The following is a 25,398-nucleotide window of genomic DNA, read 5'->3' on the forward strand; positions in this document are numbered from 1 at the left end:
ATGACATGAGTCTCAAATTGGATATAATTGGCCACAGCGGCCTTTATTATAAAGAAACAAAACATATAACCGTAACATGAGCTGGGAAGGGGTCCTTGAAGCTAAAAGTCTGGTGTTAACCATAGTATAAACATGTGGACAGGAAAACCAACCATAGATTACTCTCAGCCATTACCACACAGGCTCGAGAGCACCAAAATACCCCGAAGGGTTACCATTGTCCACTTCCAACTTAGGAATCTGGCCCACCGTTGCCAAGATTCCCCCAAATCCCCAGACCCGCAACCAAAACTTATACCAACTGGAGAATCCGTATCCCGACGGATCCCTCAGGCCAATTTAGCACCAACTCCAAGGACCCCTCCCCCCGCCACAACAAGGATACTTGACCCCCTCAAATACCCGAGACCCCACCAACCTTAACCGCTATGGCTCATTCAATTCCGGACTGCAGCCCCAGGGCCCACAAATCAATGCCCACTGCGTTCAGATGAACTCCATCACCCAAAAGAAATTGGTCACCCCACGTTCCAACTCAAAATGACGCACGGCCAAGCCCCCATTCCGCACAACAAAACCAGACACGGCCCGATTCACCTTGATGCGGGCTTTATTAATCTTGTCCACCGACCTAGCGTACCTCCGGGATTTCCGGGGAACAATCTCCGACCACACAATAGACATTTCCTGAAAGGAAACCCATAACCTAAGTAAGTCATGTTTAATGTCCCGAATCAACTCACGACAAGGGCGAACACCCAAGTCGTTTCCTCCAAAGTGCAAAACCAAGATATCGGGGGGCCTGTCCAAGTGAACACCATTGTGTACTTCCTGCATGACTCTGTTCCAACCTAAGTCCCGAAACCCCAACCACCTGATGACGGCCACGTCCCTGGAAAAGCCGAGCTGTCTTCCATCCTGTCGGACTTCTGCCCGCTTTGCGCCCCAGTACACGTAGGAGTGGCCGAAAATCCAAACCAACAGCGAGGATGAACCTGAAAAATATAAACAACTTGGACAAGTGCAAACAACGAATAAATTAACCGATCAGTCCAAGCCTCTCAAGGCCTCACATAACTCAGATAACGGCCGGACTCCGACCGACCTATCCTCTGTACCACCGCAGGAGCCAAACCATTCAGCACTGCTTCCGTAGCAGCCCCATTCCGAAAAGAATGAGAGGTGAACCTGGAAGAATCCAAACCGATGGCCTCCAAAGATTGCCGAAAAACCGCTACAAACTGATATTTAGAAAGAGAAGACCCATCCTCGTGATGCAACAAAGGCCCATCACCATGCAGTTGAAGCCTATCAAAATTCTGCCAACAACGGACCGGACACATAACGGAACCTGGAACGGCGGCCAAAACCACCTTTTTACCCCGTCCCGCCTGATCCATCTTAGACTTCCGAATCCAAAATTGCAGCAACCCCCTCGGTAACAAAGACGTCCCCAGCCCAAAGGCCCCCTTGACGAACAGTAGTAGGAGACACTAGCTCTCCAATCCTCAAAGCTCCATAAAAAGCCAACGAAAAAGCTAGGCGAAATAGCGCAGCCTCGAAGCTGGAAACACATATATCACCCAGTTGTACCCCCAACTGCTCCAACATCTCAAAAGACACCGGGCGCCTGCGATCGCCTCGGCTACCTGCTCTTCTCAACCCCTTCGCAGCTTGCTTTACCAAAAAGGACTTTGTCAAATCCTGTAGACCCCGGAGCCTGAAACCAAAAGCCAAAGCCGCTATTGTCCTATCAACCTTCGCTGCAGACCATCCCTGATCCGCCCCATGTCTCATCCATAACAACAACGCCCCCACTTGATCCCGACCCGTATCCGCAATTCCGCAAGACGCCAACCAGCTCTCCCAAGTGCTCCATACAGACCGATAAACCGCCCTCGTACTAGGCGCCAAGGACGCTTGAATTAAAGGTTCTGCCGCCCGGACACCACGCTCCAAAGCTTCGCCGGGCATTCCAGCCCCGTCTCCTCGGCATTCGGAGCCAGCGACCGAAAACGCTCCCACTGAAAACGAGAAAAAGAGTCGGCAAAGCAGTTATTAACACCGGGCACATGTGATGCCGTAAAATAAGCATTCAAAGATAAACAAGACAAAACCAACTGCCGAAGAACTCTGATCACAGGGGGCGAAGTTGTCGTCAAACTGTTAATGGCACACACAACCGCCATATTATCACAATGAAAATGAACCCTTTTATTTTGAAAATCGTCGCCCCAAAGCTGCACCGCCACCAAAATCGGAAAAATCTCCAACAAAGTAATGTTCCGTACCAACCCTGCTTCAAACCAGGCTTCCGGCCATCTAGCAGCACACCAACGACCCCCAAAAAAGACCCCAAATCCAAGACCGCCTGACGCGTCGGTAAATAAATCTAAGTCAGCGTTACCCACTGCTTCCTCCATCAACAATGAACGCCTGTTGTAACAGGACAAAAAACAGTCCCAAACCTCCAAGTCGGCCTTGTGTTCAGCCGACAAACGAACAAAATGATGTCGGGCGGTAATCCCGGCCGTAGTGCTAGCCAATTTGGAAGAAAAAACCCTCCCCATTGGGATAATTCTGCATGCAAAATTCAATTTTCCCAGGAGCGACTGCACTTTGCGCAGCGGCAATTTCTTCAAACGTTTAGCGCGGGCCACCTCATTTCTCAGGCCCAACACCTTGTCAACCGACAACCTAAACTCCCACTTCACTGAATCGATGACAATACCCAAGAAGGACAGACTCGTGCACGGACCCTCAGTCTTGCCCGGTGCCAGCGGGACCCCAAATTGCTCAGCAACCCAAACAACCGTCCTCAACAGGACCTCGCAACATTGAGACTGATCAGGGCCTATGCACAAGAAGTCATCCAGATAATGAATCACCGAATCCAAACCGGACACATCCCGAACCACCCAAAAAGGAACTAAAGGCCTCAAAGTAAGTGCACGACAGCGAACAGCCCTTCGGCAAACATCGGTCAACATAAAACCCGCCGTCCCAATAACAGCCTAACAACCTCACGCTATCGGGGTGAACCGGCAATAAACGGAAGGCCGACTCAATATCGGTCTTGGCCAATAATGCCCCCCTACCGCAACTGCGCACCCACCTGGCTGCCTCATCAAACGACGTATAAACCACCGAACAAAGCTCTGGATCAATCCCATCATTCACGGACCTCCCTTTCGGGTAGGATAGATGCTGAATGAGCCGAAATTTATTAGGCTCCTTCTTGGGGACCACGCCCAAAGGCGACACAACCAAGTCATCCACAGGAGGAATGGGAAAAGGTCCAGACATCCTACCTAAAGCAACCTCTTTGCTTAACTTTTCCGACACGACCGATGCGTGCAACTCGGCTGATCTAAGGTTCTTAAAACTCGGATGCACCACAAAAGCCGGAGCAGGTATGCAAAAACCAACACTAAAACCAGACCGGAACAAATCCGCCCTCTCCCTATCAGGGAACCTATTTAGATAGGGGGCCATCGCGTCCAAACTCACCAGTGTCACCCCCTTTGGAATTACCCTCTGGCTTCCCTTTCTTCTTAAAACATTTGGAAGCTCCATGGGAAGCGCCGTTGCAGTGCGAGCATAAATGCTTGAACTTACAAGTTGCTCCGAACTTACACTGGCCCTCGTTGAACTGCCAGCACACACTGTGTTTCTGGCCGCCGGATTGTCCCGATTGACCCCCGGTTCCTGAAGAGGAACCTTGCGAAGCGCCTTGGCCGGAAGTTCCGGCCCCGCTTTGAAAGGAATGACCAAACTTCGTTGGCGCCATCACGCGCAACCACAAACCAATGTCCTTCTGATCCCACCGGATCGCGGGACGAACTGCCTTCCGCTGCCGAAACTGCTCATCATACCGTAACCATGCTTGACCTCCATAGGCCCTGTGCGCCTCACCTATAGAATCCATATAACAAAACAACACGGAGCAATTCTCGGGAGCCTTCTCGCCAGTAACACTCGCCAAAATCGCGAATGCCTGAAGCCAATCCACAAAAGTCTGAGGAATAAGGCGCCATCGCCGTTTTTCCTCATCCTCCTTCTTACTATCCTCCTTCTTACTCAAGGTTAAATTTTTCCAATGGCAGAAGCGAAAATATCGCCACGTACTCGTCTTTCCAAATCTTTTCACGCACCTCCTTCTTCGAGTGCGCACCTAACGGCCCCTAAATACAAACATATACCTCCCCACGCGCCTTATCATCCAGCCGAATGAACTCTTCTTTCTCTTTTTCAGTCTGCATGGATACCGTAACCGGCTCAGCCGACCTGCCCTGCTCCGTAAAAATGCTGCCGGACAATGCCAACCCCACATTGGACGATCTGACCCAAGCTGACAAAGGGGACGGCCCTGGCCTACCACTGCCCAACCGTGACAACAGCTCTCATACACCCAACAACAACTCCCCCACCCCCTCACAACTCCCATCAGCCCGCATATCGACTCCATCACCCCGCTCTACATACCCCCCAACCTGATCTACAGAAATCGAAGTAGGCGTCAAAAACGCCGGGGACAAACGATACATAGATGGGTTCTCACCAGGCTGCAGGGGAGTTGTGATCCCCGCAGACGCCATCGCCGTCCAGCTGTCTCTCGATCCCGAAGCCGTCCTTGGGCCCTCCCGGACGCTCCTCAATGCAACTCCAGCCGATCTGGCCCCTGCCGAGGGGACCGTGCTGACCCCGTCAGCCGAGGGGGCCGCCTGGTGTTCTGCAGGCCCAGACCCGTACCCGCTGTCCGAAACATTGCCGTCTGCTGCCGCCGCCACCCAAAAATATGCAGGCCCGGTCGCCGGTGTATGGGGGGAATGGTGCTCCCTGGCCGTGTCCAGCAGCCCCGCCGGATCTGGGGCGCTGCCCGCCGCTGGGATGCTTCCCCGCCGTCTCGTGCTGCCGCAGGAAGCAGGCCGCCCGGCCTGGACATCACCGCGGCGGCCCGCCGTGACATCGCTCCGGCCGTTGGTGGCTTTGGCACGCGCAGGCCCCGCCCCCCGGAGTGATGGGGGAGAAGGCCCAGCTGCCGCCACAGGCCCCAGCGCGGCTGGTGGATTCCTCCCAGACCGCGGCCTGCTGGGGCGCTTCTGAGCAGGCGCGCGGCCTGGAGGGTCCCATGAGGGGCTCCTGTGCCGCCGCTGGGACGCGCATGGTGAGATCGGGGGATAGGCGCTCATGGGGCCGCACTCGCCTGGACCGCCGCTCACCGGGCCCGGCCGCTGGGGGATCCGCACCGCTGCTGCCACCGAGGATGCTCGACACCTGAGCCTCCAACCAGCCTGGAGGCTGTTACGCCGACGCCGCCCGCAGCTGCGCTAGCACGTGGTCTATGGAGGCCATGAGGTAAGCGCTGGTGTCCCCGTCCTGCTCACAGGTCGTCAGAGCAGGAAGTGACCGGCTCCTCCCCCCCACTCACCCCATAACCATCTCTGGCCAAACTTAACCCTCCCCAAGGAGCGAACCCCACGCCCCCTTATTCATGCTCCAAACCCCCTGTCATGGCGGCTTCCATGTACGCCGCCCGGGGGAGGGGGTGGGCAGCTCGCTCCAGCCTGGTCTAGAATTGAATAAATACTCCAAGGCCTAATTCAGCCAGGCATACAGTGCACGTTTTAAAGGGAGTCTGTCAGCAGAAAATGACTGTTCAGACCAAGCACAGGTGCACCTTTGCAGGCCCAAACAGATCAGTGCACCTTCCCACCTACTTATTATCCATCCTCCTCTGTATCGTGTAAAATCAGAGCTGTCCATCAAGGAAGAGGAGGTGGGAACTGACCATTGAGCTGTAAATGGTGCGCCAAGCACCTGTGCTTGGTTTGAACAGTCAGTTTGTGCTGACATTCAGGAATTGTTAAACGGATATTAAATCCCTAATTCTCCAGGACTGAATATACAAACCTCATAGGACCAGTCAGGAGCCTGCATAATCTACAATACGGGGTTATGGATATTGTGCGAACAATGCCCACATCTGAACAAGGCCCACTAGTAAAGATCTTCCACTAAGACAATCAAATCGGTCAAAATTAGGGTGCAGTCAGACCGCCGTATAAATGTGATCAAGATTGGAACACAGTCCACGACTGGCCGGTGGCTCTCCCCACCCAAGCATGGCCGCTTCATAAAGTTCTATGCTGTCACATTCATGTCGGGAGAGCCGCCGGCCTGTCCATGCACTGCGTTCCAATCTCGATCCGATTTATACAGCTGTGTGACTTCGACCTTCAGCAATAAAATCATCTATGTGACCTTTCCCATTGGCTGACCATTTTGTACTTTATGGCGAATGTCCCAAGGAAATCTTATGGTCGCAGTCCTCTCACCTGCTCATTACTCTATGGCCCCAAATAAAATAATATGGAGATTTTAAAATCAATATTTCCAATCTAAAATGAAATATTTTTGTTATTAAAATGAAATATTTTTGTTATTGGACATGTTTATTTCCCAGTTGCACCCTATGTCTTCAGTGATGGCCGTCGCTGCGAGCAGGCGCTGTGTGTGTGATCCTTGTATGTATGTAGAGAATAAATAGGCCATGGTATAGGGAGGGGTTTCCTTCTTTCTTTGGGGGGTGACGCCGCTGTTCCTGGAGTGATGCTGCTGATACTCCTGAGGATGCGGTGTAACGGATTGTGACAGTAAGTGCAGCGTTCCCTTTCCTGATGTGACGTCCCTCTCCGATCAGCCCTCTTTAGTAGGGGGATGGGTTCCCGTCGGTGCCTGTGTGCATCCCCATGAATGAATGAATGAATGGCTGTCACAGGAGATGCAGGTGCTGACGCCTGTCTTGCCTGCCACTGCCATGATCATGTCTGATGTGGGGGCTGCTCATATCTCACCTGGGGGAATGGGCACTGAGGACGCAGGATCCATCATAGACCTGTGCATGCCGTGGATATAATTGCTTTCTGCCTTTATGGTAAGCCATCGCCATATGTTTATCATTACCCCTGTATGCAGGTCTGCGGCAGACAGGGGTGGGGGGCCGCAGCAGGATGCAGGGTCCCTTTGTGTCTTTATAGCCATTTTTTATTTTATCATTTCTGATTGCGATGTGCCTCCGTGCTGCTGCATTGCAGGCCCTTGCAGTCCGCCACATGTCTGTGTGCCACATTGTCTTCCTCACATGTCTAGTCCCGTGTTACAGGGATGTAATGGGTTAATAATGCTATCTGACGCCATTCTGCGATGTTAATGTGTAACCCTTTAGTTATTATCTGTGGTATCCTCGTATTTAATGGCTAAATGTGAGCAGGGCGGTGACCCTGAACCGCGTTTTCTTGGAGGTAAAGTTCATCGTAGAGAACGTTCTTATACATGAGTAGATAATGGTTCATACGACACAGGCTACAATACGTGGGCTATATCTGGATCTTTTTGTTTTTTTTGTTTTTTTTTTCTTCAGAAATAGCGCCACTCATCTCAATAGGCTGAAAAAGGTATTACATATTTGTTTTTTTTTCTATTGTTCAAATGAATGGGGCTGAATTGCAATACCAGACACAGCCAGTGGGCCAAATTAGCACTGTTTCTGGAGGATGAAAGAAGGTTAGAGTTGTTCGTTTTTTGTTTTTTTTAAGGAAACCTGTCAACCGTTCTTGCAGAGTTAAAAAAAAAAAAAGGACAGATGCCGCCACTACACGAAGCCATGTTTTACTGTAAAACACCTCAGCATTTCACCTAAAAGCTGGTATCAATAAGGGTGTTCTCCATCTATGCCCATCTGTTTCCAGTCCTGTCTATGCCAGGTGCCATGCTGTGACTCACGTCTTATGTCATATGGCAATGACTGCCCCTATATACCCTATACCTGCCTCTATATACTGTCTACCTATACCTGCATGCTTTATACCTGACCCTATATACTATATACCTGCCCCTGTATACTCTGTACCAACATGATTTATATCTGTCCCTATATACTCTACACCTGCCCCTCCACAGTTGTGCTCAAAAGTTTACATACCCTGGCAGAATTTTTTGCTTTCTTGTCCTTTTTTCAGAGAATACGAATGATAACACCAAAACATTTTCTCCACTCATGGTTAGTGGTTGGGTGAAGCCATTTGTCAAACTACTGTGTTTTCTCTTCTAAAATCATAATGACTACCCAAAATATCCAAATGACTCTGATCAAAAGTTCACATACCCCATTTGTTAATACTGTGCATTGCCCCTTCTAACATCAATGACAGCTTGAAGTCTTTTGTGGTAGTTGTGGATGAGGTTCTTCATTTTCTCAGATGTTAAAGCTGTCCACTCTTCTTGGCAAAAAGCCTCCAGTTCCTTTAAATTCCTGGGCTGTCTAGCATGAACTCTACACTTGAGATCTCCCCAGAGTGGCTCTATGATATTGAGGTCATGAGACTGAAATGGCCACTCCAGAACCTTCACTTTATTCTGCTGTAACCAGTGATAGATCGACTTGGCCTTGTGTTTTGGATCGTTGTCATGTTGGAATGTCCAAGTACGTCCCATGCGCAGCTTCCGGGCTGATGTTTTCAAATTTGCCTCCAGTATTTGCTGATAACATGCTGCATTCAACTTTGACCAAGTTTCCTGTGCCTTTGTAGCTGACACATCCCCAAAATTTCAGCGATTCACCTCTGTGCTTTACAATAGGAATGGTGTTCCTTTCATCATAGGCCGTTGACCTCTCTCGAAATGTAACGTTTATGGCTGTGGCAAAAAAGTTCAATTTTGGTCTCATCACTCCAAATTACCTTGTTCCGGAAGTTCTGAGGCTTGTCTTTGTCCTGCTACAGTTGTGGCCAAAACTATTGACGCCCCTGCAATTCTGTCAGATAATACTCAGTTTCTTCCTGAAAATGATTGCAAACACAAATTCTTTGTTATTATTATCTTCATTTAATTTATCTTAAATGAAAAAAACACAAAAAAGAATTGTCCTAAAGCCAAATTGGATATAATTCCTGTTGTGAATTCTGTTATCGAACTCCCTCCTGTGGTCATGAATGGTACTTCGGCGAGTTCTGTCCATGGACTCCCTCTGGTGGCTGTGAGTGGAGTTGTTGGTTCTGAGGTTCCTTCCACAGGTGACCTAGGTTATTCTTAGGCTGGCTTCTCTATTTAACTCCACTCAGATCGTTACTCCATGCCAGCTGTCAATGTTCCTGTACTGGTTCAGTTCGCTCTTGGATCTTTCTGGTGACCTGTCTCTTCCTGCAAGAAGCTAAGTCCCCGATTGTTATTTTCTGCTCATTGTTTCCTTGTCCAGCTTGCTTTCATGATTTTGTCTTGCTATCTGGAAGCTCTGGGATACGGAGTGGCACCTCCGCACCGTGAGTCGGTGCGGGGGTCTTTTTGCACACTCTGCATGGTCTTTTGTAGTTTTTTGTGCTGTCCGCAAAGATACCTTTCCTATCCTCTGTCTATTGAGTTAGTCTGGCCTCCCTTTGCTAAAGCCTGTTTCATTTCTGTGTTTGTGATTTTCATCTTTACTCACAGTTAATATTTATGGGGGGCTGCCTTTTCCTTTGGGGAAATTTCTCTGAGGCAAGGTAGGCTTTATTTTCTATCTCTAGGGCTAGTTAGCTCTTAGGCTGTGAAGAGGCGTCTAGGCCATGTCAGGTACGCTCCACGGCTATTTCTAGTGTGTGTGATAGGATTAGGGATTGCGGTCAGCAGAGTTTCCACTTCCCAGAGCTTGTCCTGTATCGGTTTAACCATCAGGTCATTTCGGGTGCTCCTAACCACCAGGTCATAACAAATTCCACACCAAACATAAAAAAGGGGGTGGACAAAAGTATTGGCACTGTTCGAAAAATCATGTGATGCTTCTCTAATTTGTGTAACAGCACCTGTAACTTACCTGTGGCACCTAACAGGTGTTGGCAATAACTAAATCACACTTGCAGCCAGTTGACATGCATTAAAGTTGACTCAACCTCTGTCCTGTGTCCTTGTGTGTACCACATTGAGCATGGAGAAAAGAAAGAAGACCAAAGAACTGTCTGAGGACTTGAGAAACCAAATTGTGAGGAAGCATGAGCAATCTCAAGGCTACAAGTCCATCTCCAAAGACCTGAATATTCCTGTGTCTACCGTGCGCAGTGTCATCAAGAAGTTTAAAGCCCATGGCACTGTGGTTAACCTCCCTAGATGTGGACGGAAAAGAAAAATTGACAAGAGATTTCAACGCAAGATTGTGCGGATGTTGGATTAAGAACCTCGACTAACATCCAAACAAGTTCAAGCTGCCATGCAGTCCGAGGGTACAACAGTGTCAACCCGTACTATCCGTCGGTGTCTGAATGAAAAGGGACTGTATGGTAGGAGACCCAGGAAGACCCCACTTCTTACCCCGAGACATAAAAAAGCCAGGCTGGAGTTTGCCAAAACTTACCTGAAAAAGCCTAAAAAGTTTTGGAAGAATGTTCTCTGGTCAGATGAGACAAAAGTAGAGCTTTTTGGGCAAAGGCATCAACATAGAATTTACAGGAGAAAAAAAAGAGGCATTCAAAGAAAAGAACACGGTCCCTACAGTCAAGCATGTCGGAAGTTCCCTGATGTTTTGGGGTTGCTTTGCTGCCTCTGGCACTGGACTGCTTGACCGTGTGCATGGCATTATGAAGTCTGAAGACTACCAGCAAATTTTGCAGCATAATGTAGGGCCCAGTGTGAGAAAGCTGGGTCTCCCTCAGAGGTCATGGGTCTTCCAGCAGGACAATGACCCAAACACACACTTCAAAAAGCACTAGAAAATGGTTTGAGAGAAAGCACTGGAGACTTCTAAGGTTGCCAGCAATGAGTCCAGACGTGAATCCCATAGATAGATAGATCTGTGGAGAGATCTGCGGAGAGATCTAAAAATGGCAGTTTGGAGAAGGCACCCTTCAAATATCAGGGACCTGGAGCAGTTTGCCAAAGAAGAATGGTCTAAAATTCCAGCAGAGCATTGTAAGAAACTCACTGATGGTTACCGGAAGTGGTTGGTCGCAGTTATTTTGGCTAAAGGTTGTGCAACCAAGTATTAGGCTGAGGGCGCCAATACTTTTGTCTGGCCCATTTTTGGAGTTGTGTGAAATTATCAATGTTTTGCTTTTTGCTTCATTCTCTTTTGTGTTTTTTCATTTAAGACAAATTAAATGAAGATAAAAATACCAAAGAATTTGTGATTGCAATCATTTTCAGGAAGAAACTGAGTATTATCTGACAGAATTTCAAGGGTGTCAATACTTTTGGCCACAACTGTATGCGTATTGTAGGCGAGATACTTTGTGGCATTTGCGCAGTAAGGGCTTTCTTCTGGCGACTTGACCATGCAGCCCATTTTTCTTCAAGTGCCTCCTTATTGTGCATCTTGAAACAGCCACACCGCTAGTTTTCAGAGAGTCCAGTATTTCAGCTGATGTTACATGTGGGTTTTTCTTGGCATCCTGAACAATTTTCCTGGCAGTTTTGAATGACATTTTTGTTGGTCTACCTGACCGTGGTTTTGTTTTTATAGAGCCCCTGATTTTCCATTTGTTAATCACAGTTTGAACGCTGCCGACTGGCATTATCAATTCCTTAGATATCTTGTTGTATCCCTTTCCTGTTTTATACAGTTCAACTACTTTTTCCTGTACATCCGTTGACAATTCTTTTGCTTTCCCCATGACTCACAATGCAGAAATGTCAGTGGCTGGATGAAAGATGCAAGAGTCTGTCTGGATCCCAGAAACTCACTCAGCTTTTATGCACAGACACTGATTACAAGCTGTAAGATTGCTCTCACAGAGTGTATTGGGGGACACTCACTTGGCACGGGATTAACGTACACAGGCACGGTTTTTGCAAACAAAACAGTCACTTTGGTTTATTAAAGACTCATAAACCGTATCAGGAACAGTCCATTATACATTCCATCAGGATATCACATTAAGTCTGCGGCAACTAACACGCTGGTCCTCCTCTGACCAGTTGCCGTGGGTTACCACACAGTTCATATCACACAGGTTGCAGCAACGAAACACGCTGGTTCTCCTGACCAGTTGCCGTGGGTTACCACACAGTTCATTTAACATATGAAGCGCCAACAGACTATGGTACCTTCTGGGAGCTCCTGCTCCACCTGCTGACTCCTTGTCAGTCCTCACTCTTCCGGGAAAGCTGCCAAACGGGGATCACCAACTTGCCGGGTCGGCACACATTAGTCAGTCCAGACCCACCGAGGACTGTAGCTTCCCCACACAGTAGCTGACACTGGCTCTGCAGATCCCGGTCCTCACCTCGTGCTATTCAGGGATCCGGTCCTACTCCCAGGACCTCCCAACACCCAGGTTGCTCAGGTTCACACAGGTGGCCAGCTCAGTGTCACTGTGCGTTGCTCAGGGATCCGGTCCTACTCCCAGGACCTTGCACCTGTACCATCCAGGTCTGCACACTCAGACCACACAGGACCCCTCTGCAGTGTCCAGCCAGGACACATGGAAGTCTGTCCAGACTTGCAGACTCCCAAACACTCACCACCATGTGCTAACACACCTTCTTTAGGTAGCCTGTAACCACACCCACAGGTGAGGTAACATCACATGCACTGGTCACATGATCATGACATCACTGCAGGTCCTCAAACACCTGCAGGGAAAAAGATACAGTGAGCACCCCCACTCAGAGTGAGGTATGTGGGTAGCCAGATCCTCCCATCTCTCATAGCTACCCGCAACCCGGACCCAGGTGCACTAAATGACTTCTTCAGTGCTCACGCGCTCTAAAGACAAGATACTCCGGGTTGCATCGCAGGGAGCATCCATCCCTGTGACACATACCTCCCATTAACCACAATGCCAGACACTGTCTCACCATCAAATCCATGCACACAATTGCTATGCACTCTCCCGGCCTAAATACGCCTCCGTGCGCATACTGGGGAGACCATGCAGCGCCCCCTACCTGTTACAGGGGTCACTGCATCACAAAGCAAACAGGTCACATGTGAGGATGTTACCTTTAGTAGCCATTCAAACCCATTTGTGTCAACTTCTGTACATGTTATCAGGCCCAAATCACCAGGGTATGTAAACTTTTGATCAGGGTCATTTGTATGTTTTAGGTTGTCATTATGATTTAAAAAGAGAAAACCCAGTAGTTTGACAATAAATGGTTTCACTCAACCAAGAACCATGAGTGGAGAAAACATTTTGGTGTTATCATTCATATTCTCTGAAAAGGCCAAGAAAGCAAAAATTCTGCTGGGGTATGTAAACTTTTAAGCACAACTGTATATTTTTACACTTGCTCCTATATACTTTATACCTGCTGTTACATGCTCCATACCTGCTCCTTCATACTTTATGCTGACCTCTGTATACAATATATTTATTTATTATGTGTTGCTTACTGTATATAGCACCATTAATTCCAAAGCGCTTTAAAGACATTATCACCACTGTCCCTATAGGGAATCTAGATTGTGAGCCCCAATCAGTTTGCCTTTGGAATGTGGGAGGAAACCGAAGAACCTGGAGGAAACCCACCTGCGCCCTATAATTGCCCCCATATACTCTATACCCTATACCTGCCCCTTTATACACCCTATACCTAACCCTCTGTATTCCCTATATCTGCCCCTATATATACCCTATATCTGCCCCATATATGCCCTATATCTGCCTCTCTACCTGCCCCTATATACCACCTATACCTGCCCTTGTACTCTATATACCTGACCCTCTATATGCCATATACATGTCCCTCTATATGCCCTATATACCTGCCCCTATATTCTTTATATACCTGGCCCTACATACTCTATATGCCCTATACCTTCCCCTATATGTGCCTTATAATTGCCCCTTTATACGCCCTATACCTGCCGCACTTCAGAAACATTTTCCATATTGACTTGTTCATCCATTGATCCTCTTGGATATGTCTTGCATTGAGGAACTGTTTTGTTTTTGTTCATGAAAGTGGAAGCTATAGTCTGTATAGGCCGCTGTTAAGATTATTTTGTTGCCCCGTTTTTAAAAATCTCTTGGATTATCTGTGTAATTCTGTTGTTCTTCTCCAACATACCATGTAACACAGGGTGGCAATGGCATGCAAAAAAACTTGGGAGGCAAATGGTGGCCTAAATCCTGGCAGTAGTGAATTTCTTGGCCTTGTCCCGTGCAGCTCCCTCTGGGGTCAGTAATGACCAAGGCTGAGCTCCAGACTGTGACTTCTGAGCTCGCTGCTGCCGGTGTCAGTCTCTAATTGTGGTTCCATCTGGGGTCAATAAGGACCAGGGCTGATCTCCAGACTGTGACTCCTGAGCTTGGTGCTGCCAGTGTAACGTCCCTTATTGTGGTACCCTCTGGGGTCAGTAAGGACCAGAGCTGAGCTCGGTGCTGCTGGTGTCAGTCCCTTATTGTGGTACCCTCTGGGGTCAGTAAGGACCAGAGCTGAGCTCCAGACTGTGACTCCTGAGCTTGGTGCTGCCAGTGTAACGTCCCTTATTGTGGTACCCTCTGGGGTCAGTAAGGACCAGAGCTAAGCTCCAGACTGTGACTCCTGAGCTTGGTGCTGCCAGTGTAATGTCCCTTATTGTGGTTCACTCTGGGGTCATTAAGGACCAGGGCTGAGCTCCAGACTGTGACTTCTGAGCTCGGTGCTGCTGGTGTCAGTCCCTTATTGTGGTACCCTCTGGGGTCAGTAAGGACCAGAGCTGAGCTCCAGACTGTGACTTCTGAGCTCGGTGCTGCCAGTGTCACGTCCCTTATTTCGGTTTCTCCAGAGGACGCTACTCTACAGCATGATGGAAATTGAGAAATTAGTTTTTTGTATGACTCTGATTTTTATTTTCCACAGTGTAAAGAAACTGAAGGAGACTCTCATAACCATCCAGCAGTTGTACAAAAACATGAGTAACCTACGCACATGGCTGGCTCGTATAGAGTCTGAGCTATCAAAGCCCGTCATCTACAGCATCTGCGATGAGCAGGAGATAAACAAGAAGCTCGAGGAACAAAGGGCAAGTTCACATGTTTTCTAAAACTTTCTCAAAGAACATTGTGCTAACTTGAGAATGTGACATCCATCTACCCTTCAAATCTTCCACATTTTAATTTTTTTATTTTTTACATGTTGGGTTAAAATAATGGCTGCAAATAAAAATAAATGCAAATTTTGCACTGTTTAGATGGCTGAAGAATGAGTCACCTACTGTAAGACTCCAACAGTGAACTCATTCTGTCACAGAGCTTTTATCTGTTTTTTTTACGGAACTCTTTTCAGCTGATTTATGACCACATCAAAGTAGAGCTGAAATTTACTCTTTGACGGACAGATATTACTTATAAATTGATAGAACAAACGTGTGGATGGTTTCTCAAGTGACTCATTCTGTACAAAGGCAGTGGAAGGCAAGCTGTGCAAAAATTTTAATGAAATGTAATTGAAAAAAAAAAGTTAGCATAAAATACATGCTTTTAAGTACAAAAAATCAGCCAAAACGTGTTCTCATCTGTAAAGGCATACAGATAATTATAGAGGGGGTGTGACAGCCACTGAACCTTTGGGCTCATTATTATGTTAGTCTACTGGGAGAACCTCTGGTACTTAGGTGGGTGAGCTTGGTCCACCAAAGTTTGGAATGATGCTTCAGAGAATTTCTTAAGAGTTGTCTACTTTCTTTATTTTCACAAATATGTTGATTTTTTTTTGTGTGACTTGCTAATATATAAGGTTGTCTTCCTGATGTCAGTGCCACCATCTTCACAGACTGCACAGAGCTCCTGCCCATAAAATGGCTGCTGATGAAGGAGCATGTGACCAGACCTGACCATCTTCTCCAACTTAAGAGCAGCTTTCTCCATGTGCAGTCTTTCAATTGGAGAAGGCTGATGGACTGATCTGGTCACCTGCTCCTCCTCCAACTTTAACTTTCTCACTGCAGTCTTCTATAATACTGTTTATATTTCCCACCATTGTTTCAGTCCCATACATGATGCATATAATGTCTTCTTCTGTGTGATTCCTGCTGTAGTTGTTGAGCCTCATTTTCTACTCTCAGGACTTGCAGAAGGACATTGAGGTGCACAGCCCCGGAGTGGCATCTGTGTTAAATATCTGTGAGCGCCTGCTGCACGACACAGACGCCTGCGCTAATGAGACAGAATGTGATTCCATACAGCAGACCACAAGGAGCCTCGATAAACGATGGCGAAATATCTGTTCTATGTCGATGGAGAGGAGAATGCGGTAAGTGCTGACTGAATGGATTTTTTTTCTTCATTTTATATTTTGTCTAATAATCTGGAAATACGAGCTACTTCTAGCAGTAAGATGGTTGTTTACATTAGATGACTGCCAGAAGAACTATTGTTTGTCTGACAGCCATTCCTCCTCAATTCCCGTGTCAATTACAGATTCATGCATGGAGTGTGGGGAATAAGCTGCTGCTAGACATCTCTGACTTATTGCCCGTAGGGAATGAAAGGCTTGGGCATGTTAAAATCCAGCTGCCTGCTCTACTCTCTTTTCTCGCTCTACTCTTCTTTGCCCTACTGTTCTTCTTTGCTCTGCTCTACTCTTCTTCTTTGCTCTGCTCTGCTCTTGTTCTCTGCTCTGCTCTTGTTCTCTGCTCTGCTCTTGTTCTCTGCTCTGCTCTTGTTCTCTGCTCTGCTCTTGTTCTCTGCTCTGCTCTTGTTCTCTGCTCTGCTTTACTCTTGTTCTCTGCTCTGCTTTACTATTGTTCTCTGCTCTGCTTTACTCTTGTTCTCTGCTCTGCTTTACTCTTGTTCTCTGCTCTGCTCTACTCTTGTTCTCTGCTCTGCTCTTCTCGCTCCGAGAGGATGTCTGACTTAGGGAGAAAGAAAGGAGACTACCATTAGACAGTCGCTCCAGATTCTGCAGGTTTTCTGACATTGATGTGTATGTGCAGCTTTAGACAAATGAAGATAAGTTTGAGTGATACCAACAATAGATCCTGGCATAGTTCATCTTCATGTAACATGCTTCTATGATATTTACTACATGAGAATCCAACGTGTTTCATTGTTCTTGTGACTTCTTGGCAGGATTGAGGAAACCTGTCGTCTGTGGCAGAAGTTCCTAGAGGACTACTCCCGATTTGATGAATGGCTTAAAGAAGCTGAAGCAATGGCTGCTTCTCCAGATTCTTCTGATGTATTATACACAAAAGCCAAAGAGGAACAGAAGAAGTTTGAGGTTTGTAATGTCCTTGATGTGTTTTTATATTATTACTAAATATTCCCACTTTTCCGCATTATGTCTCTAGTTTCCTACAAGGTTCTTGGCTCAATATACACGTAGTGCTATGTATATGCTAGCTATGACCAGACATGGAGGACCCCGCAGATGAACATGTTTCTCCTTTGTCTTCTACACTTGCAATACAGAATGCATATCGTCGGCAGCAAAATAGTTAAACAATGTCTAAGGGTACCGTCACACTATAACATTTCGATTGCTACGACGGTACGATTCGTGACGTTCCAGCGATATCGTTACGATATCGCTGTGTCTGACACGCAGCAGCGATCAGGGATCCTGCTGAGAATCGTACGTCGTAGCAGATCGTTTAGAACTTTCTTTCATCGCTGGATCTCCCGCTGTCATCGCTAGATCGGTGTGTGTGACACCGATCTAGCGATCTAGCGATGCGATCCAGCGATGCGTTCGCTTGTAACCAGGGTAAACATCGGGTAACTAAGCGCAGGACCGCGCTTAGTTACCCGATGTTTACCCTGGTTACAAGCGTTAAACTAAAAAAAAACAAACAGCACATACTTACATTCTGGTGTCCGTCAGGTCCCTTGCCGTCTGCTTCCCGCACTGTGACTGCCAGCCGTAAAGTGAAAGCAGAGCACAGCGGCTGTGCTTTCACTTTCACTTTACGGACGGCAGTCACTGAGTGCGGGAAGCAGACGGCAAGGGACCTGACGGACACCAGAATGTAAGTATGTGCTGTTTGTTTTTTTTTAGTTTAACGCTTGTAACCAGGGTAAACATCGGGTAACTAAGCGCGGTCCTGCGCTTAGTTACCCGATGTTTACCCTGGTTACCCTGGGACCTCGGCATCGTTGGTTGCTGGAGAGCTGTCTGTGTGACAGCTCCCCAGCGACCACACTACGATTTACCTACGATCACGGCCAGGTCATATCGCTGGTCGTGATCGTAGGTAAATCGTATAGTGTGACGGTACCCTAATTAACACTTAAAAAGTCGCTTTTTTTTGCATTTAGGAGGCAAAGGAACAATTAAAATATAAAAAAAAAAAAAAAAAACTGTGCCAAGGTGTACATAGACTCTAAAAGCCCTTTAGTAAAGGGGATGTATTAACAAGAAAAGGAACTGCTTTTTTTTTTTTTTTCTTCAAAAAACATACACCGCCCGTGCACAGAAGTATTGCTGTGTGGGGGGAAAAGATTTTTTTTTTTTCTGACCTTTGTAATCTATTACATGAAATCATCTAATACTGTCCATAAAAATGTATTCGATTTTTGGTGTGAATTTTAGGCATTTCAGAGGCAGATCCATGAGCGTCTTACTCATCTAGAGCTAATCAACAAGCAGTACAGGAGGTTGGCTCGCGAGAACCGCACTGATGCAGCCAGCAGACTTAAGCAGATGGTGCATGAAGGCAATCAGAGGTGGGACCAGCTTCAGAAGAGAGTGACGTCCATCCTGAGGAGGCTCAAGGTAAGGAGGAGGCTATGCTATTATATTATTACCTTTTAGATGGGTTAAGCTGGAGCTGTATTGTTCTATTTGTTGTGGTGGGCATCCGTCCACTCCTGAAAGGAGCAACTTGCTGCATCATCATCTCAAGAAGTATCCACTAGTTGAATGTATAACTGTACTTTCTTGTTATACAAGTTCTAATATGTAGTATTTAGCATTTTCTTAAGTTTTTGCTCTTCTTTTTTTTTTTTGATCCAGCACTTTACCAGCCAAAGAGAAGACTTTGAGGGGACGAGAGACAGCATCCTCGTATGGCTCACAGAGATGGACTTGCAGCTTACAAATGTGGAGCACTTCTCAGAAAGCGACATCGAGGAGAAAATGCAACAGTTAATAGTAAGTATTTAAAATTATAAAACTACGATCTCGGTTGTAGGTTTTCGTAGTTTGGTTAACACAACCACACGCATACAGCACAGTGACCTATGTTGGTTAACATAGGTCCATGAGTGATTTTCCACATGGACATTAGATCATTCTGGAAAAAAAATCAAGGCATGCACTAGTCCCATCCATTTTACAGATGAGAATTGTGCATGTTATGGCAGCTAGCTTCTGCACGTATCTGCTAAAATCTCATACGCATGAAGCTGAACACGGAACCGCAAACCTGGCTGGGCAGTGGCCGGATGTGGTTGGGCAGTGGCCAGATGGGCTTAGCCAGTGACAGGATGGGTATGGGCAGTGACTGGATGGGCTTGGCCAGTGACTGGATGGGCTTGACCAGTGACTGGATGGGCTTGGCCAGTGACTGGATGGGCTTGGCCAGTGACTGGATGGGCTTGGCCAGTGACTGGATGGGCTTGGCCAGTGACTGGATGGGGTTGGGTATTGCCCTGATGTCGTTGGACAGTGGCCGGATGTCGTTGGACAGTGGCCGGATGTGGGTGGATGTGGTTGGTTTTTGGCCGGATGTAGCTTGAGTGTCTGAGCCTTGGCTGGATGTAGCATGGCCGTGGCTTTGTGTAAACCCAGCCTTACCCCGATTTGTGCCAATATATTCATTATTCCATCTATCCTCATCTTTTAGGGTTTCAAACAAGAAATAACACTAAACACTGATAAAATTGATCAGCTGATTGTTTTTGGGGAGCAGTTGATTCAGAAAAGTGAAGCGATGGACGCTGTGGTCATTGAGGATGAACTGGAAGAGATTCATAGATATTGCCAAGAAGTTTTTGGACGGGTGTACAGGTTCCATGAAAGGCTGACTTCAAGAAATTTGGTAAGACCTTGCTTTGACTGCGCAGTCTTGCACCTGCAATCTTCTGTTGAACCGCTAAGAGCATCTATACATAAAATTTCGCAATGCAAAATAATAATCATATGTTCTCATACGTTTTAAGAATTTAGAAGAAGAGCGAGAAATGTCAGAAAATGATACCGATGGGGAAGATTCCCGAGAGATCCAGAATTCCTCCTGGCACACCACAATACCAGATGTTGACCCATCCCACCAATCGCTTTGCCATTTAATGCCCCCAACTCTTCCGCATGAGAGATCTGGTCGAGAAACTCCCGTCAGCGTTGACTCCATCCCCTTGGAATGGGATCCAACAGTAGATGTTGGAGGATCTTCCATGCATGAGAATGAGGAGGAAGGAGCTTACTACAACCACTTATCAGGTAAACTTCATCTCGATTGTGTTGCTGATTGAAAATCTAAATCTCTTCCGCTTCTTTTTCTCCAGTTTGTCCTGAAATATCGTGCGAGGAAACAAATTACATTATTTTCTTTCAGATGTAGAAATTGCTGAAAGCCCAGAAGCCTATGTCATAATGACAACAAAAACTGTCCAAGCATCTTCTGGTAGGCCCCTGCCCAATGCATGTGTCTCATACTGGCACCATTGCTGTGATGCACGCTTATTTTCCACCACCTCATGTTCCCTCATTTGCGCCGTTTCCTCTTTTGCTTTGTGTGAGCGCCATATTTCCCAAAACCATGGATATCTCATTGTGGTTGCACACTTCTATGACGACCAAGAGGAGTTCCATTCAGCGGTTGGGATGTTTGCTCATGTGCTTGGGATATATGGAAATTTAAAGGTTATTCCCATCTTCATAGACTGATATTGTCAGATATTGCTTGAAGATACTCTACTGCTTATTAAAATTTTCAGCCATTCTTGAGATATTAACGCTTTTTTTGTTGAGTTTGTTTCCTTCAAAACCGGCCACCACAGCAGAACAAGTGCAGTGCTTACAAGCTCCTTTCAATTGAGCTTGTAAGCACTGATTTGCGTCTTCCCAGAATTTCTGGATCGCGCTGTTACATCATGTTTAAAGGGAACCTGTCACCCCCAAAATCGAAGGTGAGCTAAGCCCACCAGCACCCCAGGGTGAGTATAATCTAACCTCTTTTTCTCATCTTTTAGGATACATCAGGGGCTTATCTACAGCATTCCAGAATGCTGTAGATAAGCCACTGATGCTGGTGGGCTTAGCTCACCTTCGATTTTGGGGGTGACAGGTTCCCTTTAAGTGCACTGCTTACCGTACAAGCTAGTCAGCGGTGGTGGTCGGTCTCTTTGGCAATGAGCAGTAAACAAAAGAAAAGTGTAATATCTCAAGAACAGCTGCAAATTTTAATAAACAATAAATTACAAAATACAATGTTTTTATAAGCTGTATCTGTATATGAAATGGAAATAACACCTTTGAAGTAATTTTTCTCTTCTGGCTTTACCTTACTAAGAGGAGGGGTTTTTGTTGCACTGACCCAATGAACATACACAATGGAGGACCATCTGTGTATACAGTCTTGATTGAGATTTTCTGCATAATATACATTTTCCTACATGAGATGATACTACTTTGCTTTATCATACTATATCTGTATTTTTTTGCAGTTTGCTTGGGCACTTCACAATATTACTATTTCTTGCTAAGCCAAACTCCATTCTTGTCCATTATCGATACTACTCATCTAACCTATTTACATCAGCTTTGTCTGATTTTCATATATTCTTGATTTTTGACACTTTTTCATTTCCTAAATCGCGTGTTTACTTTGAACGCTATTACTGGTAAGTTATATCTGGTGCCTATGAGACGTCACGTATCATTTGCACCATGGCACCACCTCCAAGATATTTTTGCTGTATTTCTTCTAAGTTGCTTGTGGTTTTTACAGGGAAATCGGACTTGGAGACTCCATCTTGGCATTCTCCCGAAAAACATTTGATATCCGTAAAAATGGAGTTCAAAGAAGATAGAAAGGAGGAGGGACTTGTGATTGGCGCATCTGGAACCGACACAACATTAGAGGAGTCTTCTGTAAGTTCTGCAGTTCATAGGTATTAGTAATATCGAACTTTTACTGAAATGGTCTGATGCTAATACGCTCTTCTTTTTGTAGAGAATTCGTGAAAACATTTCAAGTTCTGCTAAAGAAATAGACTCCACTGGTGACCAACCGGAGGACCAAGGTCTTAGAGGAATGGAAAATCCTGAAACGCATTCAGGTACCTGATCAGACTCCTCTCATACATTGTAAAATGGGACATACATAAAAATTACGAGCCACCATTAGAATTTCTAATTTGTCCTCCATCCCATCCCTACCTCTTCAAAAATAAAAAAAAATGGTAGGCAGGGTCACAGCCCATAGACGAAGTCACACAAGGGCAAACGTCCCAACTTAGAGTGACTTATATTGTGACACGAACAAAGTAATTTGCCCCCAAAATGTATTCCACACACACTGATTTCCCTACACACAATGATTCCCTCATAGTCCCTCCACACAGTATGATGTCCCCAATGCACAGTATGAAGGCCCTCGTTAGTTTCTGCCACACATAGTATCATAACTCCCAGAGCCCCCTACATACAGTATGATGGACCCCCCAATGTATATATTTAATAGAAGCCTTTTCGATTGTTACATAAATGACGTAGCTCAGCCACGCTCGGCTGTTTGTAAAGATCTCTTCATTTGTATAGAAGTGTTGTAGCTCAGCCGCTTATCCCTGTTTCCATAGCTGGTTTTCCGGTGATCGGCTCCTGATTGAGTTATTCCCATTTCAACCAAGAATGGCTGAGATTTGAGTAAACTTTTAATTTGGTAATGATGGATGTTTAATTGAGATCCAGGTGAATTATCCAACCACCATGTGTGGACCATAATGTTCCCTCATTGCCTGTTTACACCAGCAAAGGGGGTAACGGAAACAAAATCTTTTTATGATGCTTCCAAATTGACTTGCAATGGGTCCTTCAATACTTTTTATATTCCATAGTACTTAAAAAGAAATCTGTATCAAAAGCTTCTCTCTGTAATCCAAGAGGTCAGCTATGTACCTTCTCACATGGCCCAACTGACTTCTCACCTTCTCAGTCTGGCTGTAAGATAACTGGCTGAAGCAGAAGCTTTCCCCTCTGAATGCAGTAGAACAAAATGATTAAAGCCCACCATTTAGAGCAAGAGACTAACCAAACCCGTCTGTTATGTGCTGAAATTTGCTGCAGAAATTCACTTATTTCTAGGTCGAGTGTTCCTTTTTAAGTCAGCAAACATTTCGTACAAAACCTTTTAGGACATTCGTACACTTGCATAAACATTACCGGAGATAATTAATGTGCAAGTCTTAGAAGTGACGCTTACACGGTAGTAATCTGAGGAGGCAGATTTGCAAACACTGAATTTTAATGACTTTTGAGAGAAGTTGTTGTGACTTCTTGAAAATTATAAGACACGCCACATGTCAACAAAACCCTCTATATTCTCCCCAGATCTGCGGCAGGGCACACTGATCCATCAAGGCTTACAGGGTAAACTAGTTCTTATGTGCCGCTTTCCTTTTAGGAGTCATTGAGCGTTGGGAGATTATGCAAGCTCAGTCCTCAAGCAGTGAACTTCGGCACCAACAAGGTGTCCAGCGGTGGCAACAACTCAATCAGGACCTGGATAAGATCACGCTATGGTTGGAAAAAACAGAGGCAGAACTTGAACAAGTCAAAAAGCTGAAGCCATCGTCCACCATCCGAGAGCTGGGAAAAAAAGTGCAGATGCTGAAGGTACGTAGTCTGGTCTGTGTAGTCTTCCACCGTGCTGCACTTTTCATCGTGAAGGTGTATTGTAAGCATTGAGGCTAAATTTCTCTCTGTGGCATGGGACATGGGCCTTTCCTGGTTTTCACTGGATAATCTCTTTATCACCTATCCATAACTTACTGACCATTGGGGTTCTGATTGCTGGGACTTGCACCAAACAGGGAATTCTTTTCCCCAATGGGGCACGTTTATCCCGTTTACAAAATGGAATGGCCCTTCAAGCCAAATGCTAGCAAATATTGGCATGTAAGGGGCCCCATACATAATCGATAGCTGTCTACTGAACAATTGTTCAGCTGACCCCTATGTTTCATGAGTCCTCCGTACAGATGAGCACTTGCCCTGCTGAAAGCTCCTGTGTCCTCCTATGAGTGCACCTTTTGGGAGAGTCTTCTGGTGGAAGTTTACCTCCCCGAGAACAGAAGTAGCAGCAGATCCATGCCAGATCCTTATCTCCTTCAACATCTGTCGAGTAGAATCGGAAGTTCCCCATACACAATCAGTAGGCCCCCATACACATTAGACTGTCAGATGAGCCCACCGATATATAAGCTGGTTTGGTCGGTGTTAGTCGAATATGTATGGGGGGCTTAAGTGTCATTTTATTGACCCTGTCCTGGAGAGCATCGCAATCCAAAAATATAAAAACAAGGCTTGTAAATGTGTCCCTAGAATCATTGTAAATATTAAAAAAAAAAAGTAGGACTCTGGCTCCTGTGCCTCCTTTTTGCTGGGTGGCTGCTTTCTGTAGGAAAAGCCTCATTGCTGCTGTAATGTAGGGGAGACCCGGCGAGCTAAATGCTGACCCTTGGCTGCTGGCACCAGATTTCACCCAGGTCACATATGTCTATCTTTGGTTTAATGAATATCTACATATGGCTGCCGCAGTCCGGCTGTGGGGCTGCCATTAATGATTACATGGTGTTGCATGTCTGCCATTCTTCTTCTAGGACGTTCAGAAAGTGTTTGATGAATCGAAAGCCCTGGTTATAGCTGCGAACCTGAGCAGTAAAGAGTTCCAGGCCGGAGATGAGGATACTGCATCTAGGGATGTCCTGAATAGACTTCGCCTGGTGAACGTGCGCTGGGAGCGAGCGTGCCGAGAGCTGGACACCTGGAGGGAGAGCTTACAGGGTGACCTGCTACAGTGCGAGGTGAGCTCCGATGTGCACCAAGAAGCCAGTGCCATCATTTGATCGGTGTGTATTCATTGTTAAAGGGGAACAATTTACCCTCCCCATCGGCTTGGGCTAGATTGCTATAATTTGTGGCTCTGAGCCCTGTGATTGGCTGCAGTGTTCACGTCTCCTGTCAATAAAGACCAAGCGCTGGACCTGGTGAGGGTTATTAACACCTGGGTTTATTATCTTAACGTAGCAGAAGTCGATGAGGGAAAAATTATTCCGGGTAACTTAGGTCCATGGTGCAGCTGTAGCCATATGTTTTCACCTGGGTCATGTGGTGCAGCTTTTGAGAGGTGATGCATCCCACCCATTAGTTAACATCTAAGGCAAATGTTTCACGAGTGCTTTTGGGTACCAAAACCAACTTTCGACAGTATCGGCAACCATGTAATGTGTATGGGGACCTGCAGGCTCTCCGAACAGATGTTGTCTGAAGAAAGAATCG

General features: G+C 46.3%; 1 protein-coding gene across 4 annotated transcripts in view; it reads left to right on the plus strand.

Annotated features, from left to right (window-relative positions):
* The window catches only part of SYNE2 (spectrin repeat containing nuclear envelope protein 2), a 395,759-nt gene that overhangs the window by 362,753 nt on the left and 7,608 nt on the right, over positions 1–25,398 (plus strand). For 3 of the 4 annotated variants that reach the window (XM_069733882.1, XM_069733891.1, XM_069733908.1), the window contains 12 exons: positions 14,815–14,977; positions 16,019–16,206; positions 17,025–17,175; positions 18,487–18,669; positions 18,910–19,047; positions 19,742–19,936; positions 20,058–20,337; positions 20,453–20,521; positions 21,848–21,990; positions 22,073–22,178; positions 23,522–23,733; positions 24,720–24,923. In XM_069733882.1, the coding sequence (XP_069589983.1) occupies positions 14,815–14,977; positions 16,019–16,206; positions 17,025–17,175; positions 18,487–18,669; positions 18,910–19,047; positions 19,742–19,936; positions 20,058–20,337; positions 20,453–20,521; positions 21,848–21,990; positions 22,073–22,178; positions 23,522–23,733; positions 24,720–24,923 (2,032 nt within the window). The remainder of the gene's footprint in view (positions 1–14,814; positions 14,978–16,018; positions 16,207–17,024; positions 17,176–18,486; positions 18,670–18,909; positions 19,048–19,741; positions 19,937–20,057; positions 20,338–20,452; positions 20,522–21,847; positions 21,991–22,072; positions 22,179–23,521; positions 23,734–24,719; positions 24,924–25,398) is intronic. The other variant, XM_069733900.1, reaches the window with a different exon arrangement.

Source organism: Ranitomeya imitator, chromosome 1 (genome assembly GCF_032444005.1).
Source record: "Ranitomeya imitator isolate aRanImi1 chromosome 1, aRanImi1.pri, whole genome shotgun sequence".
Taxonomy (NCBI): domain Eukaryota; kingdom Metazoa; phylum Chordata; class Amphibia; order Anura; family Dendrobatidae; genus Ranitomeya; species Ranitomeya imitator.